General features: G+C 39.9%; 1 protein-coding gene across 2 annotated transcripts in view; it reads left to right on the top strand.

The window, feature by feature from the left end:
* Positions 1 to 228: 228 nt before the first annotated feature.
* The window catches only part of prkcq (protein kinase C, theta), a 37,311-nt gene continuing 15,673 nt past the window's right edge, over positions 229 to 21,866 (top strand). The window contains exons 1-4 of one of the 2 annotated variants that reach the window (XM_040035701.1): positions 229 to 355; positions 8,934 to 9,311; positions 18,921 to 19,120; positions 21,729 to 21,789. In XM_040035701.1, the coding sequence (XP_039891635.1) occupies positions 9,194 to 9,311; positions 18,921 to 19,120; positions 21,729 to 21,789 (379 nt within the window). In that variant the 5' untranslated portion in view covers positions 229 to 355; positions 8,934 to 9,193. Of the gene's footprint in view, positions 356 to 8,933; positions 9,312 to 18,920; positions 19,121 to 21,728; positions 21,790 to 21,866 lie in introns of those variants that run through there. The other variant, XM_040035702.1, reaches the window with a different exon arrangement.

Raw genomic sequence — 21,866 nt, 5'->3', positions numbered from 1 at the left:
GAGACTAAAACTAGTGAAGGACAGAGTTGTGCTTAGATAACGTATTTGTTATGATGCATTTCATGTAATTGGTTATAGTATTTTAATTTTGACCACCTCTTTAAGACTATTTATTTATTAGTTCAAATAGGCAGTAAAGCAGAAAAACTGAAACGTCATCTGTGCTGTTGTATCAAATTTGATTGATCACTTCAGACCGCTTTCATGAAGTGTGAATATTCTTACAGTCCGTGAACGCCACGTGATATCACGCTTAAATGCGCACACCGTGCTCCCTCCGGTCTACAAACGCTCGGATGGAGAGCAGCTTCAGCTGCAAGCTCTAAACTTCAGCAGGCATTGCTGTGTCTCTAAGGTCAGTACACTTTCCTTTGGTTTCCAGCCCGAGGTTTCTGAACTTTAGTCAATAACTAGAGAAAAGCATTTCTCCCCACTTTTTAGGTTTTAAGCGGCTGCTTTGCAATTTGCGAAACGCGTGTTTGCCATTAGGTGGTGATGTTATTTTTAGAAACACAGAACGGGTGAAAATAATCTACATTTATTCACTGACACGAAAACATCTGTATTTAGAGTATTATAAAGTTGTGTAAGTGTGTGGGTGTGTGTGTGTGTGGGGGGGGGGGGGGGGGGGGGTGAGTCACACTTAACACCTTTAGTAACTATACGTTTGTATGAACACAAATACACTAAAAATACACAAAAAAAAAAATACTAAACTAAAATACTTACATGTAGGCATTTACTTGTGGATTAACTACTGTATTATTATTGTTATTATTATTATTATTATTATTATTATTATTATTACTACTGTGTAAACAGGAAGCTGGTCTGGGGTTACCTACTTCTGCATTTAGGTAGTTTGGGCCATAATACTGTACAACAATATAAGGCATAATTTATTTCAAGACATAAAAATAACAAAATCATTCTGTAAATAACAAACTCACAAGTAAAGGTGATAAAGTAAAGGTAATAAAGTAAAGGTAAATACACTCACAGCATTTTACTGTCTGGAGCTGATTGAGTGCGAATTCATTTGAGCCAATTTACACAGTAAATCATAAGAACCTGATCAATACTGCTGGATTTTAGGGTCTGAAACTGAGAAACTGGGGGGGAAAAATTATATTTATTCAGCTGCCCATTTTTTAATAGAAATATTCATGCAGTCTGATAGAGTTACATTGAAATTAAACAATTATGGTGTTATTGTTTAGTTTTTTCAGCGTTGAGTTCACAATGCCACAATTTTTTCCATGATATTATGCAGAAAGTTCCCAGAGTTCCTCCTGCACCACTATGTCTGTAATAGGCTGGTATTGGTCTGTAATGTGGGCCAGCACTGTGCAATATTGTGTCTGCATGCTAGCTGGTTTAGCCTCTAATGAAGGCATTAGTGTAGGTTGACCTTTAAAGGTTTTGGACTGTAGTCCCAGTGTCAAACTAAGCAGCTGACGTTAGCTGCTGAGGGTCAACTCTTTGTGTGTGCCTTTAAATGAGTGACCGCTTCAGGGATGCTTTGAGTGTCGAAGCAGCAGCTACTGTATGGTGAAAGGCCTTTGCCACACACGGACACCTGTCAGTAACAACAAAGCTCTCCAGCCTCCTCTTTTAGCTGCTTCAGAAAGCAAACACACGCTGTGCTTTGATGTTGCTGGGTACAGAGGGTCAGGTGGGAGGCTCGTTAGACTTTGTCCCCTCTCATGAAAGCTTTCTGAAAGGTCTCCAGCACCGGATCACTCGCACTTGACCTTCTTTGTACCTCCATGAGTGGGTTTGAGGATGGGCAGGGGCTAAGGGGGGGGTGGTGGCATTTGAGCAACAACGGGTGGTGGCACCTCAGATGCCAGCACACATTGCAGTGTGCGCTATGAGAAAACACAATAAAGTCAAGTCTATTTATTCTGTATTTTGGTTGTTTGGAAGTAGCTAAACATCAGCCGCACGAGTGCATCACAGAGATCTGACGGCTTCTGTTCGAAGACAAACACAAAAGTGTGTTTGTGTTCTTATATGTGAGGGAAAATAGTTCTAAGCAGTAATCGAAGGGATTGGGGCAGCTTATTTTAACAATGACCCCTGTGTTAGTCCTGTTTAAATCCACTTAGGTTTAGCCATAACGTGAGTGTTTCATGAGCATCACACCGCAGAGGTGTAGGAAACACAAACATCTTCAAGCTTGAAGCCTTGAGGTTGTTAAAATCAGCCTTTTTCTGACTGACCGACAGCATCAGTTCGTTCCAACTCTTTCAACGCTGCCGCTTTTTCCTGCAATTTTCTTCTCAAAAGGAAACACATTCGATGATTTCTGCATCATTGTCTATAAATTTCACAGCACTGGAGTTCAAGGTTTGCTCTTCTGGTTTGAAGAATGGGTTTAAGTTTGTAATGAGCTCCCCGGCTGCTTGTTATCGCTCGTCATGCAGATCAGTGTGCTTTAAAAAGAAAACTACAGGTGGGGGTAAGGGGCGGACACTTTATTTCCTTCACTCTTCTTTTATCAGTAAAACAACAACAACTGGCTCGCTGCACCTGCAGTTGCAGAAACAGATAGATTACTGGGTGATTCCGTTGCAGAATTACATTTCCTATTAACATGCTTCTTTTCAGTCTAATACGACCCTGAATTTGCATTTTCAGTACAGCACTGCCTGGAAGATTTTGCTGGTAGGTGACTGACTCATATCACCAGGCCAGTAATTGGAAATGTGGCATATGTAAATTTAATCAGATCAAGTCAACTTGGCTCTCATTTCAAATCTGAAGTAACACCTCACAAATAACTTTCACAGCTATCAAAACCAGCAAGAGATAAAGTTAAGAAGTACAAAACTCAGCAAAAACCTTATTTACGGTAGGTGTTATTAAAAGCAGGCTTTAGCTTTTAACAAAAATAATACATTTTGTTGATGAATTACAGTTATTTTTATACTTAGTCCCCTATTTTTATGTGTAAAAGAGAAATCTGATTTAAAAGCAGCCTGTGTGGACCTTCATCGGTTCTTTATAAATTAAGCAAGTAAAATATGACCTGTATTTACACCATAACATGGGGTCAATGGAGCCGGTAATGCAAGTGAAACAGGCTGCAAAAGCAAAACCATCCCAACTTCCACCATCAGAGGTGGAGCTTCAACTTTACAAGTAGAAAAAAAAATATTTGGTAAAATTAAAAATACATTTTATTGGGATTTTTTAAAAATATTTTGTGCTTGGCGCCACAAAAAAAAAAGACTAGAAGACCACAGAGACAGCAAGGGTGGATGATCTCAGGATCCTTTCCACGGGGAAGAAAACAAGAGCCGACCACTACTCTGGAATAAGCCCGATCATTATCCGAACGGCATTCTTATTTAACTGGAAGCAACACTTTATGATCTGAAACGATATCCTCTGGAAAGCACAGTGGAAAGAGCGTGATGGCATGAACACGCATACCTTCCAAAGGCATTGGTCACAAGTGTTATTGATGATGACAGGAGACAGAAGCAGCCTGCTGAATTAGTGTCAAACCAACCCAGGAGCTTTTCTGCAGTGTCTACGGCCCCACTCACACGGGCCTGGAGAGTGCTCAGTGACCCCTCTGACAATCACCTGGTCGCTGGGTAAAAATGCCTTTGCCATTGTGGTTGCTGGTGAAATTGGTCACAAAGAGTGCGCTGCACCAAAAACATTCTTGTAATTGCACCGAGGTTTTTGGTACAGCTGTGTAAACTTCACGAAAACCAATTTCAGCTAGCCGGTTTGCTGGCAGCCTGCAGTAACCACTCAGAAAATAACCTGTGGTTGGCAGGGAGTCACTGACAACTCTCTAGACCTACTCGACTGTGGATTTAACAGTCACTTTCAAATTGACTGCCATCACCTCGCCAACTGGTCGGGTAATAGCCATGTTTGCCTAGCAACCAGTGGTTGCCAACCGGTTTCTAGACCTGTGTGATTCAGGCCAATATCAGTCATTTGTTCTCAACCCAGCTGGGCTGCATTTCACTGAAGACAAGGCTAAAGGCCCCAGTATAACTGCTGTAATGGTCGCTCTGCTCACCGCAGTAACCGCATTTCACAGTTGTATTTATACCCGCCGTTACACGCAGGAAGCCGCCCCAGTATTGTCCTCAACGATAGGTGTCGCCACTCAGACAATATCCCCAATCAGCGCTGATGAAGGAGGAGAAGAAGTGAAAACCGGAAGCCAAGACTTTGAGTTTGTTTTTTGGACAAACTCTAAAGTTTGCAAACTGTTCCAACACCTCCCTCTGTATACCTGTATGTCTCTGAGCTTCTGTACTGGGACATAATTAAAATGACAGTAAAAACCATCATGATCGTACACTCGTATCTTCAATCCAGCTGCGGTGGCCGTGGTTACGAGAATCGAGAGGTGCACGACCAACGCCACAAAGACCGTGTCCTTCAACAGATGATGTCACGCCAAAATTGGCACGCAAAACCCACGAAAGGGAGAGCATAATTGGGCTATTAGACAGGAAGACCCAGAAAGCACCACAAAGGAGGAAACTCGTTCTGTGGTGATAGACTAAAGGCCACCATTCCCTGCAGAGTGTTATTGGCAAATATTAAAAATTGCGATTTTATTTATTTTTAATCTGTTCAGTTACATTTAAGCACCTGGAAATAAGTGACCTTGTATACGAATGGCTGTAATTTCTCAAAAGTTAAGGGAGTGCTTTTGTTGTATGACAGCTGCTTTCTAAATGATGCATTGCCATGACACCACCATACAGTATCAGCTCATTACAACAAAGGCTTTTCATTTGTACAGTTCTGAGAAAACATCATAAAACCTTTGGAACTGGAACTGGAATATTATCTGATGTTCATTGAAGTTACAGTTATATACAAACTCAATCTGACCACCCCAATAGTAAAAAAAAAACAGTTTTGACCTTCTTTGTACCTCCATGAGTGGTAGTGATAAACCCATCCAGCAATCTTTCACAGTCGTGCCTGGAAAAACCAAGTGAACCTCTGCTGCTAATTACTTTGACAAAAGCAGCAGTGGGAGTTAAAAGTGGAGGTTATACAGGTGCCCCTCCCTGTAATTTACTGACTGTCTGCACTTTAAAGGAGTTCGAACCAGTCCTCAGTCACAACAACTTTCACTGGACCTCAGAAGAGAAGGATCACAAAGACAAGAGTAGCACCACAACACCTGGAGACATTTCTGTGGCTAGATAACATCCTATAGTTTTAAAAGACCACCTGGATATTTCACAACACTTCTAGGACACTTTTCTGTGGACAGAAAATCCCTGGAGGAAAAAAACTAAAAGTAAAAGGGACTCTGCACGCACATAACATAACCTCAGCTCAACTGTGAAGCAAGGCGGAGGGAGCAACATGGTTTCAGCTGCTTTCCTACCTCAGGGCCTGGATGGGTTTCAATCATTAGGAGAGCAATGAATTAAAAAAAAATGTCGTTGGGAGGAGAGGTTTAGTGTTGCTGAACTAAACCAGTCACATAAAAGGGAGTGGTCCAGAAATGTGTCATCATTGTTGCCTAAGCCTCATAATCAGCTACAGGAAACGTCTGATTAAAGGTGTTTCTGGTAAAAAAAAAAAAAAAAAAGGTTCTAGACATTACTAAATTCAGACGTTCACGTACTTTTTCCAGCTTGCACTTAAAGTTATTACATTATGTTCACATATTATTCAGTTATTATGTGTTTGTGTGTTTGACTGTTACTGCAACACCAATAACGATCAGTAATCAGACCACATTTTATTTTATGTGGTCTAATAGAAAACTTCTCGCAACTGTAGGTTTAATGCAGATGTTCCAAGATCAGTGTACAGCTTGCTTTGATGCAGTCAGGTTAAAGCTTTACATTTCACATTTATATGATAATCTACATATAATTTCTAACCTAAATCTTCCAAACGCATCGCAAAGAAAACTTTCAGCTTCGCGTCGCTTTCTCTGTCCTCCTCCCGCCTTTTTGAAAAATTTAGAGCAGCAGGGTTTTGGGTCTGATTTTGTTTTTCAATCTCAAATTTGCTACAGCCCCACCTGTCAGGCTTCAAAAACAAAAAATTAAACCGCTCAGAAACAGGAAGTGTGGTTGCACTGATGTAACAGAGCACCGGAAGTCTAACTCCTCCTGCTTGAACGCAGCCTTTTACAACAGGTTCAACCTACACGAAAAACTGCGAGGGAGGGCTGCTGCTCTGCACATTTCAAAAGTTTGAATCTGTGATGTTAGGCTTGTGTGGGAGTGTGTGAACGTAAGTGCTGGCATGCACTTGTGATACTAACATCAGGGCCAAGGATATACAGACGAAGCGCCGAATGTTACTGTGTGTATAGGGACGTAACTACTTATCAAAACATGCTACATTAAATTAAAAAGTGAAGTTTAACCTTCACATCTTTCAGGCTTATTCAAATTGAGAGTCTATAAAGTTTTCATAAACGTATTAAAAACACAAGTATAACTGTGTCCTAGTTTCACATGCTTAGCATTATCAGTATTATAGATCTCAGTATGTAAGAGTTCGGGAAAAAATGGCAACTTCAAGTAAAATGAAGATTATTCTCAAAAAGGATGAAAGAAATCGAAATTTATGTAGTAACAGCTCAAAAAAGTAAGTGGTTAGATCATTTCTACCCAATGCTCTATGATTCAGAAACTGCTGTATGTGTGATAGAGAAAACTGTCAGGGATTAAAATGTGGAATAACTGCTGGGTTTCTTTACCCTGTGTGATACCACGCTGACTACTTCAGTGGTTTAAATGGAAATTTAATGGTATAAGTAACTGAATCTATACAGCCACTCAAACCAACGTATTGTGAACAAACCAAGCAGTCAGCACAAGTTCAAAGAGGCCACAACATTTCCGAGAGTAAAGTTATACCTGGTTTACTAAAAGTGTGCAGTATTTTAGTACCTGGTAAATCAGTTTTGTTTTTTGTTGTTGTTTTGTTTTTTAAGAAATGGCTAATGAAATACTGTAATTGTGGCTTCTGAGCTGCCAAATAGCTTTACATTTTGTGCATGACAAATTTATATTTTTGTTTCCCTCCATGATGGTAAGCCTAATGTTTATTCTCCTTTTAGTTCTAACTGTCTAGGGAATATATATCTTTAGCTTCAGCATTAAACTTTTATAATGCACAGACTTTGGGGGTGTAGATTTTCCCAGAAACTGGCTGCTTTTTTAATATTTTGCAATGGGAGTATTTTTACAAAAATGCACGATGGGGGGCACTGACAGAGGGGCTCCACACTGGGAGTACCTGAAGTTTGGAAGAGTGTATTTGCGACAACAGCCACTTACTCAAAAGGCAAGTTAACATGGCTTGCATTAGCATGTGGTATGAGCCAAGGTAGCTGCATGACATTAAACTGTGTTCGCATAGAGTAGCATTGTATCAAACATACCTCAAACATGCACTATTAAAAAGCTTTCATTTTTTTGTGTTGACTTTCACGTCTATTTTATTTATAGCCTAGCACTAGAGACGTGAAGGATGCCCACCTTGGTTTAAAACTAAAACTGCATTCATTACAGCTATCCGCTGACACTGGGGGAGGGACGGGTCAAACAGAGCAACCAAACAGAGAAAGCCCTCACGCTTTCAGCTGGTTTTATGTACAGTTTTTGAATCCTCCACCTGATGATGCCGGTCAGGTGTTAAGTTTGTAGTCCAGTGTGGTATTTAAGGACTGTGCTGAAAGCGATCAGCAGATGTGACCAAAGTACAAAACATTGGACAAAAGTTGCCTCTTAAAACAATGCAATAAGCAGATAGATGCAAAAATGCCTTACTGTTGAGCTGAATGATAATTATATGATACACGGATACAATGGATGTGCTATCTCTTCCATGTTGTCATTACTGTCCTACATCATACATAGCAGGAATTTATTCTGATCTTCAGTGGCCGGACCTGTGAAGCTGCATGATAAACCTGTTAAATTACAGAAAAAGTTATGACTGTTCACAGACTGTTATAAAATACAATGTTTTTGTTATTTTAATGCTGGTATTTAATTTTTTATGTCTCAGTTAACTTTTTGGGTGAAATATGAAAATGTCAATTAAAAGTTCAAAATTTATACTGGTTCACATTTCTAAATCTGTCCAATGTCATCACCGGGCTGATTTCGGACCCCGGGCTAAGCTTCCGTTAGCTAGTTCGATTTGTTCAACTCAAATTCTAATTCTGCATGAAACACCTCGTGCTTTACTTTGGGAGCTAAAAAGTTAAAAAATTCTCTCTGTTAAGATGTTGAACTACGCTGACGCAGTGTACACAAGTTCACATGACGCTACTTAAGGACAGTAAGCTTTACAGTAAAGAATGCTGATGAATATTGCAGACTCAGGCGCATGCTGTCATATATTCCACATCTGCGTTTAGTATTTCAGCTCTATTAATAGTCCCTGTCTTCTCTCCACCACTGGGACTGACATTGACACACAAACACACACACAGAGCTCGTCAGCAGGCCTCAAATGTCACATCGGCCTTGACCGAGTCGAAGACACTGCAGCGGTCGCAGAGGAAGTGATTTATAGGTGTGTTACTGTGATTATTAGCATGGCTGATCGCACGAAGCAAAGAGATTATTTGTTTACAAGCCCTAAAGTTATGAGAGGTTGGATTTTTTTTAGGTGCAGTTAGGTTCAGCAGGCTGCTTTTTTTTCATTGCTCGCAGTGCTTTATGTGTGAAACTCTGCAAAGCATGACAGATGCGTTCCTGTCCTCTCATTAAATGTGTGGTTTGAGACATTTTATCAGGGGGAGAGTGTACCAGAAGTTTTGTTGTTGATTTGATTTTAAAACTTGCTGTAACAGCCAGCTGGAGCAGATAAAAGTTACATGTTTGCAGGGAAAGAGCTTGTGGTTACGGCGTCACGGGTGATGAAATGTCTGTGTCTCTCTCTCTTCCTTTTTACAGGTTCTTTAAAGTGTCAGGGGTGGAAAGAAAAAACTCCCTGCCTCCTCCCCTCTGCTAGCCCATCTTTCCTGTGGAGGAAGAGGGGCAGTCGGTGCATGCTGCAGTGGAGGAGAGGTGGTTCACACCAGTGCACGAGCTCTCAAAGCTCACAAATCTCATCTATTTCTCATCTATTCAAACTAAGAGGACTTCATCCGGAGCGCATCTGTGGAGGCTGTTTGGATATTTGAGCAGCGGTCAGACGGTAAAAGTCTGCAGACATGTCGCCTTTCCTGCGGATCGGATTTTCCCACTTTGAGATTGATCCGGGTCTGGCTTATCATGAGGAGGTGCTGAACCCATACTGTGCTGTTTATATGAAGGAGGCCGTTGACACAGGTTAGTGACTATAAATAATAATCATTTTAATTTGAGTCCATTCAATCAAGTGAAAGTTGAGCATTTAATTGAACAGTGGTTACAGACACTGGAATTGTGGATCCACAAGACCCTGACTGTAACCCACTGAGGTCTAAGTGGTCGCTGGTGACCACCCCAAACCCTTTTTCTGCCCCTTGATGGCCAAAATTGGAAGAGCAACTTTAAAAAGGACAAAAATGACCTAATCTGATAGCACGGGGTTGGATTTAGGGTTACGGTTAGGATTAAAGTCCTCATCGATGACAGCTTAAACTTCAGAGGGTTAAATTACACAGTGAGGTGGAACATTTTGGCATGTGTAATTATGTTTTGGTTTTGGCGATTGCATCATCTTTGTTTGTTTGGGGGGGATTTCGTAGCCACACAAGCTCAGAATTCATTCAGTAATTTAGCTATTGATCCAGAAAAACACCAAACATTGACTGCTTTTATGTTCACAAATGTGACTTTGTTTCTTTTCTTTGACACGTATGATTGTAAAACTGTTCGCTTTAGATTTCTAACAAACAAACAGTTTGAAGACATTATCTTTACATGTGGTTGACTTAATCCTTTCTTTTTTAACTTTTTGAAATATTAGATATTTATATATAGGAATCAACTTCAGTAATAATCTCTGTGCATGTTTCCACAAAAACAAGTTTGGAACAGAATCCAATTATTTTCAACTCATTTTAACTTTGAATTTTGCAGAAATACCATAAAGACAGCTTGTCAAATGCTAGAAATGTTAATTTCATTAAAAATCTATCCTCATTTTGCCTCAGCTACCGTGGGAACATGGGCTTGGTTACCATTGTGCAATGTTGCTCACCACTTTTAACAGCAACACTCTGAGTGTAAGTGTTTGAGGCCTATAGGGAGAGCAGTCGTTGCAGTGCTGACAGTGTTATAAGCTTGGTGTAGGTTTTAAGATGATCAGCAGCCTCGCTTTGGCTATTTTTTTAGTTTCAAAAACTGGTGAAATGTTTTTGAGGTGTGAGCTGCGGGCCCACCAGCTTACACCGGGACTCTTTTACATGCTGCTGTGCACACTGATGCAAAATGTGATTTGGCACCATCTTACTGAATCTCCTCGGGAAACAAATGGTGTCACGATGGCAGCGTGTGTTGATGGTTCATCATTAGCGCTGCCTTCACAAATGTTAAGAACTAAATGTTACCCAGGCCCCAAGCAACTATGCTCCTCTTTATCCTCACTGACACAGACTTTTTAACTGAACAAGCCTTCAGCTCTGAAGAAACAGATATCTGTGATTTTCATGAATTCAAATTTCTAATCAGTCTGATGACAAGAAAGGTTTTTCCAGTCGCCTCAGTCCATCCTTAACGAGCTCGTGTCCAGAGAAAGTGATCTGGAATTTCAGGACCTTGTTGTAGTTTAATTTGTTTGTGTGGTAGAGTTAAAAATAAAGAGCTCCTGAGCCCAAGCAGTCATTTCCACTACCTGGTCATGCTGTTTATATATTTACCATATATAATGAAATTCTCAGTTTTTTTAAACATTCACCTTTTTCCTTCTTAAAGACTCTTAAATACCTCTCTGGTATCTTTTTTCGTAAAAGAGAACACACAACTCCCATCCTTGCTTCACTCCATTGGCTGCCTGTATATCTTAGAGTTCATTTTAAAATTCTCATGTTTGTTTTTAAATGTTTAAACGGTCTTGCCCCAACTTACCTCTCTGAGCTTCTGCATCTTTACTCACCCCCCAGGTCTCTCAGGTCAGCTGACAAGCTGCTCCTGGAGGTACCCAGGTCCAAGAGAAAGCTCAGAGGGGACAGGGCCTTCTCTATTGCTGCTCCTAATCTCTGGAACAATCTGCCCCTGCGCATTAGAGAGGCCCCTTCACTGTCCACTTTTAAAACAAGTCTTAAAATCCATTTTTACTCCTTGACATATGACACAGTATGACCCTGATTTTATTGTTTTAAATCTAATGTGCTCATTTTATTGTTTTACATGTAATTCTAATGATCATTTTATACTATTTTATTTTTTGCTATTTGTGCTGATTTTATTTTAAATGTCATTTTAATTATCATCTTATTTTTTAAATTTTTTTATCTTTATTTTATTTTTTTTAACTTATTCAATGTATCATTTCTGGCATGTCAAGTGTACAACACTGTGTGTTCATCTGGGAGTTGTTCTGAAAGCGCTATATAAATAAATTGCCTGTTTATATGCAACTAAATCTTAACCTGATGAGGAAAGTCAAGCGTTACGTGACTTTTCTGGTCTGTATGTTGCTCACATTCAAATCGTAAGGATGACATTTCTTTTTATATGTCGTCTTTGTATTATTCTAGCTCACACATGGGTCATTCCATCTCACATTAGCATAGGCTGACATTTTTGGATGCATCTGTCCCAAATTACAGGTCTTGGTTCATTTGGATGGGAACAAAAATCAGGGAAAATAGTTGTTGTTTTTTTTAAATTCATGTTCACACATGTTAATCAAAGGGGTAAAAGTGGGTTGACAAACCTTTTTCTTTTTAATATATGTTGTGTAACATATTTGCAGTCATTAAACATCTGCAGACTTTTTTAAATGCAAATCTGAGACGGTCATGTTGAAGGCCCACGTTGATTTGCGATGGACTGACCCCTTTAGAATTTAAACATCTTGTAAATCACTCATTCTCACTAAGTTTATTATTAAATATTATTTAATATTTCACAGGATCGCAGCCCTTCTGTAGACAGGGTTGCCATAAAAACCCACACTATGCTCACTGGGTTTTTACCAGAAAAAAGAAAGAAAGAAAGGTTTTCCATGATGCTCAGGAAGTTTTCAGTGAAGCAACAACAGTGTGTGTTGGGAACAGAAAATGTCGACTGTGACTGTGGTAGTAGGTTACAGCGTAGAACGCTTCACTGATTATCTGTAACTGTTTTCATAGTGAATCAGCTATGTTTACTTTCACTTTGAAGGACGCTGACATACAGTTCCAGTAAGTCTTTCCGGCTACGTCTGCAGAATCTGAGGTATTGGATGGCTCATATAGCAGGAATGTTACATGTTCAAGGACTCAACAACATTTTTAAATAATAGAAATGTTAATGGGCTTATACTGTAAGCCCAGTATGCCCATTAAGCTCTCTTTTGGGTTGTTGATTCACATCCAGTGTCACAACTGTGGGAAACTTCCCAGCGTGATAAAGCCTCACAGCAGAAATCTTAGTTCTGCATCTGGCTAAGTTTAACCACTGCTGAGTATGAGTGCAGGATAAAGTTAAACACAGTGTGTGACTGAGAGGAAAGAGGAGGGTCCTTATGTTTCTTTTCCTCTTCAATGTAACCGCAACGCTCGTCCTACAGGGTAGCAGAGCGACACTCTGTGTGTGTGTTTCACTTACACTTTCACCGGGGAACTAAATGTAATTTAGTTTCGTTTCACTTTACTTTGGATTAAAAGTATATATTTTTAATGGATGAGTCATAACATTGTGAAGAAGCAAAGAGTGGACGCGTCATTGATCTTATGATGTGCTTAAACTGAAATACTCACATGAAGTGAAGACATCCACTACTTCATCACAAAGAGTACCCTTAAAAAGGGAAAAGCCGTTTATTACGTTAAACAGTGTTCCAGTGTTTATGAGGAGCATATGCTCGCTGGCAGCATGAAATGAAGAGCTGATTAGAAAAAAAAAAAAAACAGTAGATAGCTCCCATCAGGCCCTTTTTGGCTCACTGTGACTTATTTCATCTTCAAATAACAGTGACTGAAGTCGCCTTTAGTCGAGTGTGTTCAGGCTCTCTTTAGGTTTCTCCGTTTTCGACTCTGCCAAGCACAGCAAGTCGTCCACAAGTGCAACACTTTAAAGCCGCATGATTTTCTGTTCTTACAGTGCTGTTTTTTCAAAAGTAGCGTTGGCATGATGGTACGCATGGCTGTGCCAAATAACTCGTGTCTGTTCCTGTATAATGAAGTTTATAAGGCTTCAAATGATTCCACTTTTAGATTTCTTGTGTAATTTAGTCAGGAAAAGTTAAAATATATTATCAGTAGCATTTATACAGACACAGATACAAAATGTGTATCTGCACTAAGTAAAATCCTTTCTTACTTTCAAAATAAGGCCAGCATGTTCTGTACATGTAAAAACAGCATGAGAAAGATCCAGTCATGTGTCTCTCCGCACTCCGCACCGAAGCAGAACGGTAAATACCATAGACTGTATATGAAAGATGGTTGGCAGAGCATTTGAACTGTGCTTACTTCTGCTCCAAAACCAGCATGGTTCACCAAACTTTTCAGATTACAGGATGGTGTCCCATGCTCTCCAGTCTAATTAACAAGGCACATATATAGACTGTACAGTTGTATCAGTAAACTGCAGAGATGTGCATACATGCTAATTAGTAGGGCTGGGTATCGTCACTGATTTCTAGAATCGATTCAATTCCGATTCACAAGGTCCCGAATCGATTCGATCCACGATTCGATTTGATTCGATTTGATTCAATTCGATTTGAATCTGGGAAATTTTGACAGTCAGAAATATTATAATTCAGATCAGTACATTTACATATTTTTGTAACTATAAAAAGGAAGCTGACACATGCAAGACTTTATCAAAGGTGTGAGCATCACAGCAGAGGCCTTTGTGTCAAAGTAGCTGAAGATAAAGCACAGAAAAACATGAAGGTGATTTTCCTGGCCTGGATTTTATAAAAATATTCTGCAGTACATCAAAAACAAAAGAAAACCATTAATCAACATATGAACATTACCTCTGAAGTAGGGATGGGTACCGGTGTCCGGTGCCATGATGGCACCGGTTCTGACATAAACGGTAGTAACCAGACCGAAAAGCAGCGCACATTTCGGTGCTTTATTTCGGTGCTTTTTTTTCCTGAGCTGTGATACACTTCTAACCAATCATTTTACGTTTCCGAGGATAGTAGGCGGGCCCAGGTACGTACGTTCTTTTAGAGCAGAGCTACAGATTAAAAATGTCCAAGGCAAAGCGGTCAAAAGTCTGGCTGTACTTCACAGCAAAATATGCAAACTCAGCAGCAACAAGTGCTTTAAGCTGATACTGTCAAAGGAGGTAACACCTCGAATCCGATGAAACGCCTGGCGACGCAAAGCGTTTTTTTTTAAAAGCCAAGAAATGCGCCGTATTTGATAGCTTGCTGCGAGACCTCACACCGAGCGCATCTACTGCGGGTGTGGTGCCGGTTATCAGACCCGGAGTTAGCAACATCCCCAAAAACACGAAGAGTAGTCCTGGCCCCTAGCCCTGCCAGTGTAGCAGAAATGATGACGGATGATGATGCAGCAGCAGCCGTTCTTCTCTGCGTGAGTAGCTTAATGTTGTTCGTGTGTAATTTACGTTGAGTAGGCTAACCACGTTATTACATTAATGCAGGTAAGGTGAACTAGCAAACATCATCATAGCTACATGCGGCTGTCTTCTTGTTTGATGGCAGATACTCCCTTCACCCTGGCCAAAAAGGCTAAAATGACCAAAGAAAAAGTGGAAAACAGTTAAACATGAGAGGTTTAGGACAAAGTTTGTGTTTTTTCCATTGTTTAAGCACTGCTTCCAGCCAAGAGTGATACCATATATGCCCCATAGCTGCAGAAAAGGCTAACATTGTTATCTTTTTACAAAAAAACAGCTGAACATGAGAGGTTTTTGGACCAATTTTGTGTTCTCCATTCTTTAAGCACCGGTTTGAGCACCGTTTGAGCACCGGCACCGTTTCAAAAGTACCGATTTGGCACCGGTATCGGATAAAACCTAAACGATACCCATCCCTACTCTGAAGTTACAGCGGTTTTATTAGAGATACGGCGTTTTGCATTTTGCATAATTTTAAAAAGTTTACATTTGTTCAGTATTGAACAGCAGAAATTAGGTTTTCTTTTCGGAAGAATGTAAAAGGGAAAAAAACAGCGGCTGACAGCGCTGTAAACAACAGTAGACTTGTGTAACAAGCAAGCGAATAATGAAGTACAGAGAGAGAGAGAGAGAGCTGTGCATCATGGTGGAAGCAAAACAGTAAAAGTCAGAGTGAATACATGACGATGTTTATGTGAAGCGTAGTTTGGATCTTCTTTTGCTGCTGGTTCGGTCAATATTGTTTGGAGAGAGATCAAACTAACAGCTTTAGAATCAGCGCATAAAGGGCGTGAACACAAAGCACGGACCCGCCGACAGATCAGAGTCAGCAAGCTGTCGGCTTTCAGCCCCGACCGTGAGAAAGGCGACATCTAACAGATTCTGATCCGCTGGTTGCGCTGTGTGTTTAAGTCTTTGTGCAGAATCCGTGTACCTGCTCTCATTTACTGTCTTAACTGTTTGGTGGTTGTTGAAAGTTTGTGAGATTTCACCTGAGATTCTGGCATTTCGGGTAAAATAAATTTATATTAAAAAATCGATTCAGGATTTTAATGAATCGATTTTACGTTATCCAAGCCAGAATCGATTTTAATCGATAAATCGATTATAAAAACCCACCCCTACTAATAAGTGCTAAGTCACATCAATAAAAAAAAAAACAAAAAAAGTTCATCATTAGGTGGTTGCCAGGACAAGACTATCAGAAAAATCCTTTGGCTCTCTTGATTTAAGCCCTTATTTAATTCTTATATGAACTATGTATGGTCTCAATCGCTGCTTTTAAGTCTTGCTGAACACAACAAGGGTACGAGTTAGGGTAGGCCCTAAGATCACTGGAAGCGAGATGCAGTGGCTACGTCCATTTTTTTTATACAGTCTGTGATTATGGTAATCGAGGAGAATTTCTTATGTCACTGATGTGTTTTCAAAAGGCCTGGACAACAATAGGACTCTGTGGCATAGATATCAGTTCTTGGAAGCACAGACAGCACTGGTTAGTTAAATCAGCTCATTGTTGGTTTTGCTTTTCACGAACTATGCTGACAGCGAGACATGTATTCATGAAAACTCAACAGGTCATTCAAACAGCAAATCATTTTTAGTGAATTCCACTTTAGAATTTTATTCAAATGAGGCAAACCTGATGAGCCGGGGATCTGAAGCTCAAACACAGCAGACAGATTTGCTTTATTGGATGGATTTCTTTCTCATTGTCCCATTCAGTGTTTCTGTGCGTTTTTACCGACAGTATATACAGAGAGGGAAATGTAAGCCCCTTCAAAAGAGCGAAGACATGAGCGCACAAACTCTAAATAGCACTTTGTGCTTTTTCAAAGAACACAGACTGACAACTGCATGGAGCCAAAACATCACCATGCACTTTGCTTAATGCTGCAAGGAAACCTTTAAAATAAAAAAGACACCGTCTGATAAATCCTGTGCGTCTGGGGAGACAAACACACATTTTCCTCTCTTTGTGCTTTAATCAGCTCTGACAGCAGCTGGCAAAGGCGATGGACAGAAAGGCAATGAGCCGATGAGATGGAGAAGGCAGCGGCTCACTTTGGGAGTAAAAAGCTTAGAGGGCTTTATTGTTGAAGCAGCAGGATAGCATGTGGCTGTTATGTAAGTGGATATATGAGATGTTATTGCAGAGAAAAATCAGCAGATGTGAATTACAAAGGCTTTCTTTCCCTCCCAGCCATATGATGCAATTGAAAATCTGTCAACATTCAGAGTGAATGGTAGATGGTCTGTATTTGTATAGCGCTTTACTTGGTCCTAAGGACCCGAAAGCGCTTTACACTATACACAATCATCCACCCATTCACACACACATTCACACACTGGTGATGGCAAGCTACATTGTAGCCACAGCCGCCCTAGGGGCGCACTGACAGAGGCGAGGCTGCCGGACACTGGCGCCACCGGGCCCTCTGAATGATGATATAATCTGCTTGCTGGGTGGTCAAATATTCAAACATAGTGCAATGTCTAACAGCACTAACAAGCACATGGGATCAAAGACGGTCATGAATCTGGCTTTAAAGAGCAGCTTGATACATAAACAAATAAATAACACATATTTTCTGTTTTTTCACTGACTACTGTAGAAACTTGTGATTTTTTGCAGTGGGCTCAAAGTTTTTAAAAAAAGAATTTCTGTCAATTAACTAGAATTTTACATTTTATAATTAAAGGGCGGAATGTGCAATGAGCTTTTGATGAGTTTTTTTCTGTAATGTTAGACATTTATTTTTTTTACAATTCAAGCGCAAAGCACCTCTTTTTTCAATCATGTAGAAAAACTGAGATGTAATGTTTAAATTGCACTTTTTCTTATAATTAAATATCTCAGGAATAAAATACGTAGTTAAATCTCTCTACACTGACAAATAGAAGAGTTTTAATTGTCCAGACCACTTAAGATTAACTTATTAATTTCCTTTTTCAGTGTCTGTAATGGTTAAAACAGTCAAAAACAGCAGTGTTTTCTTTTCTTTGTGGTATTTTCAAATTTGTTATGGGACAAAATCTCCAGAGCTTGTGATTTTGTGATGACATTTTCTCTAGTGGTCGAAGTGTAGGTAGCAAAAGACAGGTTAACCTGTCCCTGACACACAATGTCATCATTCCCAGCAGATGTTCTAAAGTGCTGCAGGCATGACTTTTATTTTGTAGGTCAAACTGGAAGTTAGCATCACCCCACTTCCTTGGCTAAAAGCTAATGAGATTTGAGCAAGATAGCCTCGATGAACAGGTGTCTCTTTTATGTTTTTTGAAGCATGAATGCAATTGCAAGAAGCAAAACACTAACAGTGGGCTGTAAACAAAAACACCACCCCTGCAAAGTTCCCATGTTCACCTACGTAACAGTAAATTTTCCCAACAACTTCATCAGAACCATTTAGCCACTTGTTAGCAACCACATTTTGTGGGACTTCACCAACTAGCTTCAAAGATAATGAGTGGGGTACTTCATAAGAGGCTGCAGAACAAATCATTTAAAACATGTAATAACCAGAGACTGTACTTCAGTCTTCTAGCTAAAAGAAAATAAAAAATTCATTGTGATGTTGTAAGTAATTCATAGCAAATAATGCTAACTCAGTTCTGGATGTTTAGGAGTTATGCTTGTGGTACTCTTTTGGATAAAAGCCAGACTTTGGAAAACTGTATGCCACACAATATTTTAAAAGTAAATGTTGATCAAATGTCACATCATGAGCAAATGGATAAAAATACAGTCTGTCACCTGGCAGACATCTACCTAATGCTTTCCACCTTTCTTATTCTCATTCTCAGAAACATGCAGCCACTTATTCCAATTGAAAATGTAGGTGTTTGCAAAATCTACAAATAACTAATTTTTCATTTTGAAAATGAAGCTGAGCAATACACCAACAGCTGAGCGCTGTTTGCTTTTTATCTGCTCAAACAAGAGTAAATGTAGTCAGCATTTCTGGAAGCAGGACAGTGCGTGGAGGATAGAGTTGAAATATCCTTAGGAGTGTGTGTAGAAGTGTGCTTCATGTATCTGTTTCTTTAATAGTTTCTTGACAACACTGGAGCTCTGTGGTGTGGACTATGAAGTGATTTCTGCTGTCAAAAAGACTTCTGTGCAATGAAATAAGAGTCAATTTTATCTCATGTCCTGCCTATAAAGAAGTGGCCTTTATTTCTTTTTTTTTTTCGTTACAGAGAAGGGTCAAGTGTACAAGCAGAAGAAGCCCACCATGTATCCGCCCTGGAGCACCACATTTGATGCCCACGTCCACCGCGGGCGCATCATGCATGTGATGGTAAAAGACCGGACAGCCGAGCTCAAGTCTGAGGCCACGGTAGCTCTGGACTCGCTGGCAACACGGTGCAAAAAGGAGAACGGCAAGCTGGAGATTTGGGTTAGTGCATCAGGATGGATTGGTCACTTCAAACAAGCGCACGCTTGTTTGAAGTGACAGACCAGCTGTTTAGTTACGCAAGCAAAAAGAAATCCAGATGTGCAGATGCGTTTAAAGGGGTAATCCTCCTTTAAATTATTAAAAAATAAGAGGTTTTTTTGTAATAAGCATCATCATATGCACTGAAATCAAAACACTAACGGCTTTTAGATCATAGCAAAAGAAGCCTCGGTTAAATTAATTACTTTAATGATGGCTCTAATCCACGTCCTAGTAAGCAAAGTCAATGAGCCAGTGCACACAACACCATCAACAAGCAACATCTGTGCTTCTCCTGCTGTGACCGTTTCAACGTACTGAGAACAAAGTTGTCCCATATTTTCATGGTAACTCATTTAGATTATTTTATATCATGTCTACACAGAAAACCAAACAAGAAAATCCTTTTATTTCTGTTTTATTACAACCGTTATTTTCTTATGATATGAAACACAGATTGTCTTACAATCAACACCCAGCACAACTTCAGTGTTTTTAACTAATTACCACAGATATTATTACATTTTTATTAACCTTTCTGGATCATATTATGATTGTGACATAATTATTGGCATCATAACTGCTCTCAATATGAGAAAAGAAGGCTACATCACAATGGTATCATTATAAGAAATAAACCCTTATCATGCAGCAAAATCCAGCTTCTTTTATGGAAGAAATTAACAGGTTTAATCTCTTGGGAAATGTTTACAGGTTTCTACTGTAGACTATATATAGATATATGACTGACATAATCCACCATCACATTATCCGTTGGTTCCTGAACGCTGCTTTTTGTTAGCTTTGTGTTTGGGTCATAGATGAGTTGTTTTGTGGGGGGGTACTTGACATACTTGACCAAGAGGGGAAAGTGCTATATTATCAACTAACACTGCTAGCTTGGTCAGCAAACTGTATCCATAAACTTGCCCATCCCTTGGCCACACAGGCCTAGAGACAATTCAGTAACCCACTCAGGGACAGCCTCCAATTGTTAGGTAAAAATGTGTGTTTCCTGACCAGTTTGCATGTGGTTGTTGGAAGTTGATGTTTTTGGTGAAATCAGTTGAAAAGAGTCTCCTTGGGTTTCAGTTGCTAGCAGACTGGCACAGTCATCCATAGTCTGCATGGACGACACCAACTTATCTGCAAACACTTGCTAACTAATCACTGAGTAGTAGAGAAACCTGAAAAAAACCCAAATGAAGACTGTTCACCTTCAAAGTAAAAGTTGTTTCATATTGCAAAAACCAACATGGTTCAAAGGGGTGCAGGCTTTACTTTGAACGTGAATGGTCTCAGTTTCTGGTTTGCATCACACTCTTCAAAGTTTAGCAACAGTTTACAGAGAAGCCACCAAACTTTGGGCACTGCTGCAATCTACTAGTGGCCAATGTAAACACAAATTGTACCTTGCTGTGACCAATTTTACCTAGCAACAGCAGCCAAACTCTCACAACAACTGGTTGAATTTTTCACTACTTGGTTGCCGAGAGGTCATGTAATTGACGCTTAAGTGGGATTAATATGAATTATAATTTTTCACCAAACAAAACCTTGCTGGAGCCATGTTATTTGTGAGATAGTTTTATTTCATTTCCCCAATTGCGTCAACCTGAATTCGCTGAGGTGTGGCCTGGGACGCTCACGGCCAAAGTCACCATGCTGTTGACACGCACCTGTCATTCAAAGATGCTGCACCCCAAAGTTTAAGATTTAACAGCATCCAAATGACTGAGTTATAAAAAAGAAGTCACCATCTGTGCAGTTTTTATAAAGAAAGAAACCATCAATAGATGATATGGGGACTGGCTCACTTTTAGAGTGAGCCTCAAGTGGCCATTAGAGGAACCGCTTAGGTGTTTTTTTTTGTTTTTGTTCTTTTTACATACGTGTGTCTTTTTTTCCCAAGGTTGCTGCTTGATTTTCCCTCAGGCTTGTATCCAAAAAGACTCTTTTGTTTAGCTGAGTACTACATCTGCCAACCAAAGGAAGCGTGAAGAACTAACATTACAGCTCAGCCGAGGCAGGACTTCATTAATGTCTTCATCTCGTCACAGCTGTCACAAGCATGATGCTTTTTTTCACGGGTAGATGCGCCCCTACGTCTTGTACTTCTGTAGTTAACTAGAAAGAAAATAGTTCCTCCAAGAAACTGTCCAACATAAGATTTGCTGATTGTTTTGGGGCCATGGATTTGGGCTAAGCTGTTCTTTTAATTAGATGCAGGTCATTCGGTGAAATCTGCTGAGTTTTTTTTGTTAGAGAGAGCAAGAGATCACTTCCTGGACAGACTCGGTTGTGAGTGGCACTACACAACATTTCGCGGCATGATCTCTTAAACCAAACTAATCAAATACGCTCCTTCAGCCTGTTCTTTATGCGTGTGTGTTGTTGCCAGACTTTCTGCATGTGTCACTGCCTCTAAGGAGCATGACGTATATGCATCATCCTCCTGAATTCACATCCTTCCCTTTTCATTTTGTCATTTTCTCATGAATTTCTTTCCTAAAATATCTCTTTTTGTGTGTTTCTGTCTCCCTTTGTTCTTCGTTTCTTTTTCTCTCAGTTGGAGCTGAAGCCGCAGGGACGCATGCTCATGGAGGCTAGATATTATCTGGAGAAAAGTGGTGAGTGAATCAGACCTTCAAACCTCAGCTTGCTGCCCCTCGGTAGTTATTTACTGAATTCGGAGCCAAATAAGAAG

This window comes from Simochromis diagramma, unplaced genomic scaffold (assembly GCF_900408965.1).
Source record: "Simochromis diagramma unplaced genomic scaffold, fSimDia1.1 OVJJ01000816.1, whole genome shotgun sequence".
NCBI classification, from domain to species: domain Eukaryota; kingdom Metazoa; phylum Chordata; class Actinopteri; order Cichliformes; family Cichlidae; genus Simochromis; species Simochromis diagramma.
The sequence above is the reverse complement of the archived record's forward strand: the minus strand, read 5'-3'. Positions and strand labels throughout refer to the sequence as shown.